Source organism: Miniopterus schreibersii (assembly GCF_964146895.1).
Source record: "Miniopterus schreibersii genome assembly, chromosome: 10".
NCBI lineage: Eukaryota > Metazoa > Chordata > Mammalia > Chiroptera > Miniopteridae > Miniopterus > Miniopterus schreibersii.
Genome location: NC_138110.1, coordinates 78700199 through 78714563, shown reverse-complemented (window position 1 = coordinate 78714563; position 14365 = coordinate 78700199). Strand labels below are relative to the sequence as shown.

Genomic DNA, 14365 nt, shown 5'->3' with positions numbered 1-14365 from the left:
TGCCTCAGACCTGGGTGTTTGTCCATCTGTGTGTGTGCTTAGAGTACACCCCTGTAAATGGAATTTATGAAATGAAGATTATAATGCTGGCATGTTGTACATGTTGCTGGAGTAGAACAATGTAAACATCATACAGGTATGTTTATGCTGTAACCGTCAACTTTCTTTTGCTTTTAAGAGTATGAAGATGGTGACCTGTCGTCTTGGATCAACAGGGAGAGGTTTCAGAATTACCTGACTATGGACGGCTTCCTCTTATATGAGCTTGGAGACACCGGTACAGACATATATGCAGCTCTCGTCACTTCACAGAATTCCTCCTTGATGGATCACTTAAATCTGATTCCAAAGAGATGAATTTTAAGCTCTATTTTATAATTTCATTTATTCTTTAGACCTGAATGCCAGCTCTGTTTTATGAGAATATAGGTTAATAGTACCGAAGAATATACCTTCGTATATGGATCAAAGCTTAGCTAGAGAGAACTTACTTATAGAGCTGAGAGCGACAGGAAACGGAGCCCAGGTAATAAGGAAATGAGAAAAATGACAAACCAGGAAGCTGTACTCAGGAGGCTGAGTTTGTAACAGGACTTGAAGAGAACTTACCCCGCCCTTTAAAGCCTGTTGAACTTGTGTGGAAAATAAAGGTATCAAATGGCACAGTTTTTTCAAGTTATATGATTGAAAATGACAGGCACAGCAAAATATAAATATAGACACAAAAATGAAACCTGTAGGAAGCTAACTGTATGGTCTCAAATAGTTTGTGTGTATGAATTGTTGAATATTTACTATTGCTTAATTGTGAGGATGTGAACTGGAAGGGAACATACCACTTGGAGTTGACTAACACTGATTCACTCTACTGAGCGTAACACCTGTGAGATCATTGGAATTCAGTTCTAGAAACTGTTCACTAATTCCCCATTCACAGCTACAGTAATGATTGAAAGTTTGCATAATGAGGGCTATTGACTTTAGGAATGTTCTTAATTTCAGGAAAGCTTGTGGCTCTTGCAGTTATCGATGAGAAAAATACATCAGTCGAACATACCAGGTTAGTGCCTGAAATAGTTTCAACTTCAAATGTTACCTGATTCAGACTGTACAGGGCTCAGATGAACTTAATGTCTTTTCCTGCAGTAATAGATAAGGCGGCAGATACTACAGTTGAGTAATTATAGTTTTCAAGTGAAATACTCATGTGTTTGTTCTTTTGCAGATTGAAGTCAATTGTTCAGGAAGTTGCTAGAGATCACAGAGATCAGTTCCACAGGTAAGTCTTGCACTCTGGATGGTTCCTCTAGTTTTCTTTAACTGTGTTCTGTACAGTAAACCAAAGATAGTATTTCATACCTTCCAAGATGAATCAGGAGCTGAAGTGAATTGTAGCATTGTGCGTTTCTTTATGAATTGTCTGGACTTGAGGTTTGTTGATATGTCTGGTCAACAAATTTGTGTTACACCTGCTTCTTGATAGGATTTGGGATAGGTTTTGCGGTAAGAGATATGCACGTGTGCGCATACATTTGAGATAAAGTTAAATGAGCAATCACAAGTCAGATAGACAAATGATGCTTGTAACAGGAACTCAGAATAAGGGGACGTAAACATAAGTGATATTTTTGCTGTGTGCTAAATCATTCTGTTTGTTGCTGACATGAGACAGCCAGTATAAATTTGTTACATTATTTAATTGCTACTCCCTTTTTATTACATCTTCTCATGCTGTATCAGTGACATATACTTATAAATGAGCGTCTCCTGAGCAGTCCTTGTTTAGCATGTGTAACTTTTCTTCAACATGTTGTAATTAGAAAAGCTTATATTGCCCTGCATTGAAATATATACAAAATAGAAATGTCTTAGAATTTGTTTAACTTTACTTATGTGTATTTGTATCTCAAAAGCCTGTAGAATTTACACTCTTTTCTACATTTATTGTATGTGATTTACATGTTAAATGTTTATAGTATTTGTATGCTTACCAAGTCAGTTTTTTTTGTATTAAATAAATATTGCTTTCTTCTCTCTCTTTTTTTTTTTTTTGGTTGTCGTTACTGGTTAGGGATTTTCAGTTTGGGCACATGGATGGGAATGACTATATAAATTCCTTGCTGATGGAGTAAGTACTAAATGCTTTAATGATTTTCCTATCAATTCTGTCAATTTTTAAATTTCTGTTTCTGAGAGAGACAAAAGGACTAACAGCTGATGCACACAGTCTCCCAGGAAATACTTTACTTTAGTTCTTAAATCTGCATTTAAAACTTCCATATTTTTCTGTACTAAAACATGTCTTCCAACTCAGTGTTAATAATTTATATTATTTTGGAAAGAAAGCATTTTTCAAAAACTTAAAAATTTTGTAGTTTCTGTTTAATACACACCTTACCTTAAGTTCAGTTTTAATGAACAAACTTAATTAAGTAGAAAAATTTTAACATTCAAGAATTAATTGCTATTCTAGAATTTAACAGACTGAAATAGCATTATATGGAAAATATGTGATTTTAAAATAATTTCATATTTGTGATGTAAGGATCTGACTTGTCACTTCATAAAGTTGATATTAGGAAACATTTGTCATACCTATTCTGAATTAATTTCAAATAAGAACCTACTCAGTTCAGTGGACACTTAGTATTTACTGTATTCATATACTTGCTTGGCACTGTTGGTGCAAAAAATGAGTGAATTAGAGTCCCTGTCTTCAGGTGCTGCTAGTACACTGGGGGGACAGCATGATTCTCACAGAGAAGAGTCTAGTAGAGGGTTTCTGGAAGCACAGACTCCCACCGCCAGCCCAGTGCACACGAAGCTGGCAGGCCTCTGAAACGCTGGCCGGAGGCGTCAGCGATGAGGAGAAGCCCTAAAGAATGAGAAGGTAGCTGCGTGGAGAAGGCGGGGAGGTTATTTGAGACAGTGCATAATAGCAAACGCAAGAGGCGGTTGCACATGGGGCTGAGGAGCGTGGCAAGACTTGAAAGCAGCCCTGATGAAGATGGGCAGGTTCCCTGTAGACAGCCTTGTCCATGTAAGGTCAGCAGCGTGATGCTGTTTCGATTTCTCGAGCTTTGGTTTCTAGCACGTGTGTAGCAGGTGCAGTCTTCCGATTACCCACTACCACAGTGGGGAGATAAAAACCAGACTTACAAACTCAAAGGGACATTCATAATTTTCAGTTAAAAGTCTAAAATTAAAGGAAAATAAAATAAAGGATCTATACAGTTATTAAAAGTATTTGAAAAACAGACCTGCATTTTTAATGCTCAACTGAAAGTATTTACCTGTTTTCTATTGTCTACAAAATAGCAGTTGCTTATAGGAGTATTATTGACCTTGTAGAAACCTGAGAGAAATTGCTGTGCTATACTGTCTCATAATGGGTGATGGTCTAAATACAAATGTATTTTGAGTGGGGTATTTACTATATATATATAGTAGGGACGTTGATGCAGCCATTTCTTATAGTGGCCTTCGAGGGAAGCCAGTATATAGATTCAGTTCAGCAGTCTGCAAGAGGCCAAAGCAGTCTGGGTCCAATAAACAACAGCTTGACCCAGGATAATATTCAGAATATGTAGAGATGGATGGACATTCCTTCATACGAGTTACTTCTAATGCTCGTCCTGAGGTAATGGAATTTCCGAGCTATAGTTACTGTCAGAACAGTGGTCTCTACCAGCAGCCCTTTATAGTTTGGGACGGTTGGTTTTTTCTCTTATTCGCGCTGTGCTTTCTTTGGTTGGTGTTGGTTTTTGTTTTGTGTTTTTGAGAAGAGAGAAGGCATGTAGTGATGGTTATATAATATAATTGGAAGTCCTTACTGAGCACTTCCCTGTGACCAAGCTGGGCTGAGTGGTCAGTCAGTGAGGTGTGAGGACCGTAATTATTTCCATATTATGTAGGTGAGGACATTCAGAGCTGTTAGAAGAAGCTCAGAGGAGTAAATAATGTGCCAGAGGCTGCAACAGGGAAGGTAGAGACCCAGTTCTCAATGCACATCGCGGGCTCCAAAGCTCTTCACTACGGTGACGTGAACCCTGACGCGTAAACTAGTGCAACTTTCAACTTGCAGCAAATACACCATAATGTATAGAATAATTACATTGCCACATTGACTATATATTTATTTTTTCTCAAATATGGTACTATCAAGTCTTTGGCTATTAAGTTATTTTGTATTGAGTTTTTGTGACTATAATCAGGGATGTAGGATGAGACGTTGTCTTCCATTCTCACCTAGATGGCATGAAGCTGCACAGCACAGCTGGCCATTGCCTAGTAACCGGACTCGGTGGTGAGCCCCCTTCACACCCGGAGGCTGCAGGGAACCCCGGGTCCTCCTTCCCTGCTCTGGGCTTGGATGCCTGGCTGGCACAGCCGGATGTGGCTGCAAACTGCCAGTTAGGTGCAGGTCTCTTCCATTGGCTCTGATGTCCTCGACCTTGAAAGGACATTTTCTTGGGGATGTCCTTCTGGCAGTCACAAAACACAAGAAGCAAGCCCAGCCACTAGGGCACATGTCCAGCCACTAGGGCACATGTCCAGCCTCTGCTTCCTCCCGTCTGTTCCCATTGATGGCGTCACATCTGTGCCCCCAACATCGGGGGCAGGTGAGCACAAGTTGCCTCACTGGGAAAAGGTGTGGTGTGGCCCGGCTGGGCCTGGCTGAGCGGTTGAGCATCGACCTAGGATCCAGGAGATCACAGTTCCATTCTCAGTCAGGGCACATGCCTGGGATGCAGGTTCGCTCCCCAGCAGGGGGCATGCAGGAGGCAGCCGGTCAATGACGACTCTCTCATCATTGATGTTTCTCTCTCTCTCCCCCTCTCCCTTCCTCCCTCTGAAATCAATTAAAAAAAAAAAAGTGATGTGGGAGGGATAGAGAATTATGAGCAACAAGGCAATCTGCTGGACTCAGTCACGTGTGTGTGATTAGTGCTGAAAATCGTGTCTGCTGCAGAATTTCCTCCTTTTGCATAACTTACGTGTAGATGTATGGATAACGGCTGATGTGGAGGTGACACGTAATTACACACCTTCCTTTCATGATTGTGCAGAACCTGTCTTTGAAAGAAAATAAATTATTTCAGTAGAATGGCACTTTGGTAATAGTCTAGTTCTCTGCCTGCAAGCTGGCTTGGTGTCTGGCGGTCACTGAAGCACCTCTGAGGGTGGGGATACAGTACTGGGGGGCGTAGGGTACTTACTGAACGTGTGTTATGTTCAAGGTACTGTGAATAGTTAACTTGAACTCCCTTATTTAACTTTCAGCAAGATCGGCACCCCACACACACCCTTTATTCATTTACCAATATAAAACCAAGCTTAAAGCACTAAGCTGTGGGAAAGCCCCAGGTTTGAACACAAGCCTGTGACTGCAGAGGCCACGCTCTGCCCTGTCTTTTACCCGAGTGCCATCTCACTGAGGCAGGTCGTGTACGATTTAAAGTATGTCTGCAGCAGGAACAGTACTACCCAGAAGTTGATACTTTAGACTTAATAATTTCTCCTTAAGTTTAATAATGAAAACTCAGCTGTTTTACATTGTATGTTAGAATGTTTTTCATATCATCTTAATTTAGCTATTTTTTAAATTGATGCAAAATTATAAATTTTCTTCACATAGGCAAAAGGAGGCAAAGCTATTAATACAGCTTCCTCTTTTTGTAATTACAGTTACTTAGATCTCTGTAAATGTCAGGATATTTGTCTTCTGTGTGTTTAATGCACATTTTGGTTTCCTTGTTTTTCTCTCTCCAGTGAATTGAAGGTCCCGACTATCGTTGTACTGAACACCTCAAACCAGCAGTACTTTTTACTAGACAGACAGATTAGGGACACAGAAGACATGGTCCAGTTCATTAACAGCATTTTGGATGGCACAGTGGAAGTAAGTTCACTTCAGTCCCACAAGACGGTGGGAGGCGGCGGAGGAGGGCAGTTCTTGTGCTCTGCCTCTGAGAGGGAGAGTCTAGGGGTGGGGACATGCCTTCCCACCCCTCCGTACCTGTCTCACATGTGGGCAGGTTCTTCGTGGCAGAGGCTGCTGATGGGTGGAAATGCCGTGAGGGTGATTTGGAGGCAGTTCTGGTTGTCACCGTGATTAGGGGGCCCTGCCGGCCTTAGAGTCGGGGTAAGGATGCTTTCGTCTGCAGGGCACAGAGCTGTCTGGGTACTGAACTTCCCTGGTTCCTAGTACCTTCCTGGAGTCCAGAGTGAGACTCTGGTTTTTTGGATTGGTTTTTCCAAGAAAACCTGTGAATAAGACCAGTTTCTTAAGGAAATATATTGAGACTCAGAGCCCCAATGGAGTTTCCACATTCTATCAGATATTTCTCAGAAATGGTGAACAAATAGTTTTAACTTGCTCTTTTTTTCTATAAATCTCATCAATGTGTTTCAGACTGTTGTAGCCCATAGCAGAGGGTCTGAAATCACATCAGCAGATTAAAGTAGAAAGGAAATACGGTTCTCCTGTATGTACATGAAGTTTAATTATTCTGTGAGACTTTTCCTTCAGCTTTACACAAAGCTTATATGAAAGTTGACTCAGAGTTAACAGTAGTTCTGCTTTGGAAATCACATGGGAATTTTATACTTGTGAAAATGACACCTGTTGAAAGGAACTCACCTGTGTGCATAGAGCCCTTCTATCTGTGGACTAGTGAGACCCAACCCGGGCTGTTGGACAATAGGGAGGCCTCACTGGCTCACCGGGCTGAGAAAGTCAAGGACCAGGACAGGCTTCAGGATGGCTGGGTGCTGAGAATTGGATTAATTTTTATCAGGACTTTTTCTATCTCTGCCTTTTGGTGCTCTTTCTTTTTGAGCCTCATGCTCAGAGAAACCATGCACAGCAGCAAAGACCCCTGCAGCGTCTAGAGTTGAACAGTGTCAGCTGAACTCCAAGCAGGCCTGGCCTTGGGGGATGTGACTAGGGAGGGTGTGTTCCTGGGGCGGAGTCACTGTCCACAGGGAAGTGGGTGGGGTTAGGTGTGTGTGGGGGGGTGTTGCTCACCACCTGGCCCCTAGGTGCTTCATGTAAGCAGCCCTCAGCCCTCACTGGCAGTTGTAAGATTACAGAACAGAACATTGAAATAATAGTTCTTAAATTAACAGTGTAATTGTCTTTCTCTGTTAAATTTAAGGCCCAAGGAGGTGATAGCATTTTTCAGAGACTGAAAAGAATGGTATTTGATGCCAAATCTACTATTGTGGTAAGTTTTGACAGTTTGTTTAATTTCATTGGTAATTGACAGTATATAGGTGTATAGGTTCTTTTTGCCTAACTAAGGTAAAATCTGGGATTTGAAAGGAGTGGGTAAATATATCTGATGTGCAAGGTAGGAGCAAGTCTGTATTTAAGAATTTTTGTCCATCAAGCGGAAATTTTTCCTCTGATCATTGCGTGGTGATTGGTGAGTAACTGGAATTCAGAGTTGGGGTGTGACAGCTTGACTTCGGGTGTCTTTCAGACACAGCAGGGAGGCTCACTCTGGGAAATCTTACTATCCTGGCTTCGGTCAGTCAGCTTGAGACCAGAGGCCTGCCCGAATCTGTTTGAGCCTTAAACTTAGTTCTTATTGTCTGTCTGGAGTGACCTCCAGGGTATTTTCATTCATTCTGGCCAATAGCAGTCATCAGATTATAGCCAGCTTTCTTCTCTTGGTGAGAAAGGAGGTCTAATAGTGTTAGTCATGCATCCTTCAGTTTACCAGTGACCCTCTTTACCTTCCCACTGGGATTGGGGGGTGGCCCTCAGCCCCTTCTCACACCACTAGACAACTGATAGCACGAGTCAGAGCCTCTGTGCATCTTTGGTCCTATCCTCCGGGTCTCCAACTGCTGCATGGGCCTCCCCGTGTCTTGCTGGTGCTCACGCTGTTCCGTGCCCGGCTGCATTCTCACTCTTGCTTAAATTTCTGCTCAGAACACCTTAACTTAACTTTATGAAGCTTTCTTCTGTTTCCTCAACCCACAGTTCTTTTTCTTTTTAATATATCTTTAATATATCTTTAATATGTCTTTATTAATTTGAAAGAGAGAAAAGGAGAGGGAGAGAGAGAGAGAAACATCAATGATGAGAGAGTCATTGATCGGCTGCCTCCTGCACGCCCCCCACAGGGGATCGAGCCCACAACCCGGGCATGTGCCCTGACCTGGAATCGAACCACGATCTCCTGGATCCTAGGTCGATGCTCAACCGCTGAGCCACTCCCGGCCGGGCTACATGGTTCTTAAGAGTTAGTCACAGCCCATAGAAAGTACTGCAGTTGAAAAACCTAACCAGGGAAATTGCTTTTACTCTTCGGGGAGCTGAGGAGTCAGTAGATAAGTTGAGGGAAATTATTACATTAATGTGGCTTCACTGCTGACTAGAGAAGTAAACATTTACAGTGTCATGTGAAGGGAACATGTGTGCACCTTCCTGTGGTGGACAGGCAGCCCTCTTGGGGAGCTGAGGTCCCGGTCCAGGAGCTCCAGCGCCCACACACACGGGAGCCGTCCCAGAGCCCTTTGTGGCTCATGGGAGAGAAAGAGGTGGCGCTAGACATGGCCTCAGAGCACGTGGTGCCTCTTCTGCCAGGAGCTGGTTCCATGCCCGCCCACATGCTCACACAATATAGAATCCCTGTCCTTAGAGTATCTGTAACATGGCTCCTGTAGAGACCCTGACACTGAGCAGTTAGGTGGCAGCAAGGACTTCCTGTAGTGGCTTTCACTCACTCGTGCTGTTCGTGTGCGTGTGTTCGGGGGACTGAGCTGTGGTTCTCTCTCCACAGTCCATATTCAAGAGCTCTCCCATCCTGGGCTGCTTCCTCTTCGGCCTGCCCCTGGGTGTCATCAGCATCATGTGCTATGGCATCTACACGGCCGACACGGACGGCGGCTACGTAGAGGAGCGGTATGAAGTACCCAAGAGCCACACCGAGGACCGGGCAGTGGCAGAGGCCAGCGGGGAGCGGCAGGAGCCCAAGGACGTGTTAGAAAAGAAGACAGATTGAGACTTTGCTGGGATTTCAAATTATTAAAGAGCCTATTTATTGAATTTAGTCACTTAATCATGATCTTTACAGAAGACAACACGTTGTTTGTGTTTTGCTAAGGTCAGCTGCATGGATGGAAGTAGCGCGTCACGAATGGGGAGATGCTTGGGGCAGAGAGGAAGTGTTTGTCTACAACAAAAAATGCTCCATCGAAGTTTATGTTCTAGATGTTAAAACAGATCGGTTCTCTGTGCATGTTTCTCTGATGGTCGGTGGCAGAACTAAGATTCCCAGGCAGAGTGTTTAAGGGGGGCAGTCAGCTAGAGGAGAACGCTTGATACAGAAGCAGGACCTCCACCTCCTGCCATTGGTCTCCTCTTATATTTTGGATAAAATTTATATGGACAAAATTAAGTCTTTAAAATTTAGGCACTTTAAGGAGAACTAATAACTTTTTCCACGGAGCAAATTAAAATTATAAAATTTTAAAAATTTGGTTTTATATAGCATAGCAATTTTATTTTGTTATTTTTAAAGGAGAGGAAATGTTACTTTTTAACTTTATACTTAGTTGTGTTAACAAAATTTTCATATTGGCCTGTGTAGTGGCAAAAATGGTCTTAGTTGGTCTTTGTAGCGTAAACTGACCTAGCGGTGATTTCAGACACGCTCTCCACACTGTTAGCAGGCTCTCGGCAGGCGCTGCAGGAAGGGGAGGGTCCTGTCACTCCGCCCTGCCTTAGCCAGAACTGCCTACTTTATTTCTGTTTTCTGTATTGAGAGTTCTTCTAAAAATGTCTTTTGATTAAAAAACCCCTGCTACTTCTTAAAAAGTAATATATATCATATTTTATGTTTATGGCATAGTAACTTGAAGGTAACTAATATGTATTGGCACATCTCTTATGGGCATGTGTATGTTCCTAATGGGTGAGAGTGACATAATCAGCCTGCCACAGAATCATGGTCAGTGATTTAAGAGGTTGACTGTTAACCGTTTCTCCCTCTCAGTTCTGTTAGCCCTCAGCCTGTCCTCTCTGTAATGAAATGGTGCGGGAACTCTATCCCTAGTAAAGCATAAGACTTGGTGTATTTAAGTAGCAGTCTAGTATGTTTGTTGTACGTTAGTTTATCTTTGAGGCCTTTGTTTTAATCAAGTTCTGGCTTTTTATTCAGTGGCTTTTATTTGGGTGATGATTCCTTGAGTAGTTTGGTTGTCTGATATGAAGAATTTTATTAAATGTTTTAAAATGTTCATTCACTTTAAAACTGTAATTCGTGGTCCTGACACTGAGTTTGTTTAGGGCTTTGGTCCCCAAGGGCAGCCTTTGGTGACTTCTGATGCCTGCTGATGATAGACTGAAACTGTCTCTCAAGCACTGAGGAGACAGTAGTGATTGTTTATTGTATCCATGTACTTGATTAGTGTGTAGTAATTACTGATCTTGATGTTTGGCATCCCATTCCTGTTTTTAATAATGAGTCACACATACATGCTAGGGAATTTCAGGAAATAGTCGAATGATGTGTTCTTAGAGGGAATTTGGAGACAAATGCTGTTAATTTGACCGGGAGATTCCTCTCCAAAGAGTCATGGGGGGTTCTTTTGGAAGATAAATATAAGTGTTCCCAGAGGTCAGGCTTGTTTACAGCAGTGAGAAGCCAACGTAAGTACGGGTGCCTCACTTGAGTCTCAGTCTATAGGAAGTTGAAGCTCAGCCACTGCCCAAGACAGCAGGAAATGACAGGACATGCAGGGAATGATAGGACACGCCATTGCCCCTTGCTTCCTGTTTGTCACTCTCAGGTGTCCGTCATCGGCAGGTTTTGTCTTTCTCAGGCATCAAATGAAAGACCTCAATGGGGAAAGGTGAGAAGAGAGTAAAGCTCAGTATGTGTCAACAAGCAAAAGTCCAGCGATCTTGGTCTTCTGCGGTTTTCTGTCCATAAACTAATGCTTCAGTCCCTGTTACCTTTCGCAGCTCTACTGTTGCCCCATGTTCTGTGTGTGTCAGTGTGTCCATTGGGAAAACAAAAGGTGTAGATGGTTTGTAAGTGAATAACTTGATTTCTTTATGTATTAATATTTTGCTTTTTACATGTCTCTACTTTAGTCAGCGCTTCACAAAACAGATTGAGGCTTTTGCTCACTGGTGTGCTTTCCCCTTCATTGTGACGCCAGAGCTCAGGAGGGATGCTGCTGGTAGTCCTTTTTGTCTGTCGTACTTTAATATTTCTCGGGTATCGCTGTGTCTGAGACGACTTTGAGGTGGGTTAGATCTGGAACTTCCATTTTCATCACTCATGCTTCGTGGTGTCTGATTTAGGAGTAACATTAAGAGCCAGATGCCTAGAGGTTGAGGGAAGACTCTGTGAGTAAACAATTAGCTGTCTTGTTTTTGTTCAGTTGTTTTGTTCAGTTGGATTTCTGTTGTTGTTTCTTGTGATTTGTTTCAGGGTATTTTTGGTGTTTTTTTTTTTTTCCCTTGGTTTTGATCTTGCAAAAGTAACTTAAATATTTTCATCATTGCTTCAGTCTGATATGGAGGTAGGACAGGGCAAAGTCATTCAGCTGTTCTTATGCAGAAATTGTTTCAATACCCCATTGTGGGATGTCAGTTAATAGGTGGGGTAGGTTTGCCATTTTATTTTTATAAATATCTATTTTTTCTGGATGTGTCTTGAGTCCAAGTGCGGGCCAACGGTTTTCTACTTTGGGCTAATCTCTAAAGGTTTTTGAAAGTCTGTATTACTAGTGAATCACGATATCCTGCCTTAGGGCGCCTATTGTAAACCTTTGTTTTTCTAAAATAAATTAATTGAAAACATGTAATCGCTTATTTCACTCTTTATCTTTTGGGTTGTTTTTTTCCCACAGGACCAGTTCTCTGTGCAGGGAAAGGCTACAGCTAAGACTGGTCTTCCACAAAGCGTTTTTCCTTTTATTGAGTTATAAGTAATTTGTAATTATAGAAACAATCTTAGAGTTTGAACAGACTTCAGAAACATAACATTCCAATCTAATCCCCTTATATTATGTATGAAGAACCTGAGGGCCATAGGTTTGATACATTTTGTATTTCTGAAACCTGATTATTTTTAAATATTAATTACAGTCTTTAAAGTTAGAATAATTGGATGTGAGTCTGTGATCAGCTGCTACATTGTGATCTTGGCCACAGAGCTGCCCTCTCTTTCATGCCCATTGTAAAGGGGGTCTCCAAAGCCTCAAGATTTTCTTTTTTTAAAATAGCATGGAGGGGGGTGGGGAAGAGGGCATAGAGGGGTGTTATTTGGTGGGGTCCTGGCACAGTCTCTCTCATCCGTCTATAGTTCAGATTGCTGAAATTGTACCTGAGGGATGATTTTGAAGGTAAGAAAATACTGGTCACAAATCTTAGAATAAATTGTTGAGAAGCTTACATTTTACAAACCATTGACCCAGCTCCAAGGAAATCTGGGATTATAAATGTTAATATTCTGGTTGCTTGCATGACTTAGAATCAACAGCTCCTCAAAACTGAGCATTTTGTAAGAGGTAGGAAGGGCTCCCCTGTTGGTGTCAGCAGAGGATCTCCTCTGTTGTGTGACGTCACAGTGCTGTTTTCCTAGTGACACCTCCGCAGGTTCCTACACTCACGTGCTGCAGAGCTTGTTACCAACTGGGCCGTGGAAATAGGATGGGCAGCATTTCCTCAGCCTTTGAAGAGGAAAAGAAAACTCTCCAAGGTAAATCCTTAATACTTTACTAAAAATCTCCTAATTGGTAATAAATGATCATTTTTATAGCTAGCCATATTTCATAGTTTTCTCTCTACATCCAGAAGCCTGACCTTATAATAAAATAAACTGTTATAGTCCGATTAATAAATACATCCCTTAGTTTTAGTCTTTCATCAGTGAAAATGATCACTATTTGATGATTCTGACATTGGTCTGAAATCAAAGACATTTATTCTAATAACTTTTTTCTTAATCTATGAAATCATTTCAGCCTTATTTGCCACTCATTTTGTTTTTACTTGAAACTTTGGGATCAGCTCTCGGCACCTGATTAATTAAAAACCAGACATGCTGCCGCTTCGGTTATTTTCAAGACGGAAGGAACTCTCTGGTGAGCTAAGAATTTCCTCCCGTTGTTCATACTTATTTTTAAAAATGGAATCCTGGCAGGAAATAGTACCACAAGCTGTAAGTAATAACCTTTTGGGAATGACTGGAGGGGCAGCAAATCGACGACGGCGATTATAATCAATAGTGTGGGAGTCAGTAATGTTACATGAATTATTTAGTTTTATATTCCTTCCTTAGGGAAAAAAAAACCTGTGGTTGAGCACACACACATTCTCATTACATCCTGTCACTCATCTCCAACCACACGTTATTGGCTGGTTATTGAGAGAAAGATTTTATCTGGAGGGAAAAGTACCAACTCTGCGACTGTCCGATAAAACAGCAAAACTCTGAAAGCGCAGGCTTCCAGGGACACGTCGGCCCCCTGGGCTCCCCAGTGAAGTTTATTGTCTCTAAGCCACACCGAGCAGTATTTTTCAAATCAAATGGCAGCTCTGCACAGATCCTCCTGGAAGAGCAGGCACAGTCAGTGCGACGACACTCACCCAGAGTGGGCTGACCCGTGGGTGAGGAGCTGTAGGGAGGATTATGAGCTCATTATGCATCAGCAGACCCGAGGTGGCTGTCCTTCCGCCATTCATCCTGCCCAGCTCTCTCACTAGCTCAGGGCTTGCTGAGAGCCCAAAGGAAACATGAAAAGCAGTTAAGAAAGACAACTCCTGATCTCACTTATATGTGGAATGTGAAAAATCTGAACTTGTGAAAAGAGCTGAAAATGATGGTTACCAGGGACTGGGAGGTGGGAGGATTGGGGAGATGGTGCTGAAGGGTACAAAGCCTTTAACTAGTAGATAAATCAGTCCTGGGGGCTTAATACCCAGCATAGTGATTATAGACAGTAATACTGTATTGGCCTTTTCCAACCCGCCTCCTGCCGCTCTGCCTTGTAACAGATCTAACCAGTAAATGATTCTAAGTTTGTTTCATGTAGAAATTTATCTGTTATATACAAATGCGTAGTTAGAAGTCAGGATATTTTTATATTTCAGTGTATTACATCCATCTGATTTGACGCATCCCTTGTAAAAGGAATGCAACTGAATATTGTAACCCTGTTTGACAGTCGTGTTAGTTGATATAGTAAATTAGTACTTTTATATTTATTAGAATAGTGGTGATCGTCATTGGTCCTACTGATATTTACCTGATGTTCTCTATTCATTACATTTACTTGTTTAATATCTTTCCTTTTATTTCAGCCTTTTGTTCAACTGTTAGAATTTCCCGTTCTT

General features: G+C 41.9%; 1 protein-coding gene across 2 annotated transcripts in view; it reads left to right on the top strand.

Annotated features, from left to right (window-relative positions):
* TMX3 (thioredoxin related transmembrane protein 3) overlaps positions 1–11838 on the top strand; it is a 28058-nt gene extending 16220 nt beyond the window's left edge. For both annotated transcript variants that reach the window (XM_081148451.1, XM_081148452.1), the window contains 7 exons: positions 179–277; positions 1003–1060; positions 1226–1279; positions 2072–2128; positions 5773–5902; positions 7161–7229; positions 8796–11838. In XM_081148451.1, coding sequence (XP_081004577.1) covers positions 179–277; positions 1003–1060; positions 1226–1279; positions 2072–2128; positions 5773–5902; positions 7161–7229; positions 8796–9017 — 689 coding nt within the window. In that variant the 3' untranslated portion in view covers positions 9018–11838. The remainder of the gene's footprint in view (positions 1–178; positions 278–1002; positions 1061–1225; positions 1280–2071; positions 2129–5772; positions 5903–7160; positions 7230–8795) is intronic.
* The last annotated feature ends 2527 nt before the right edge of the window (positions 11839–14365 follow it).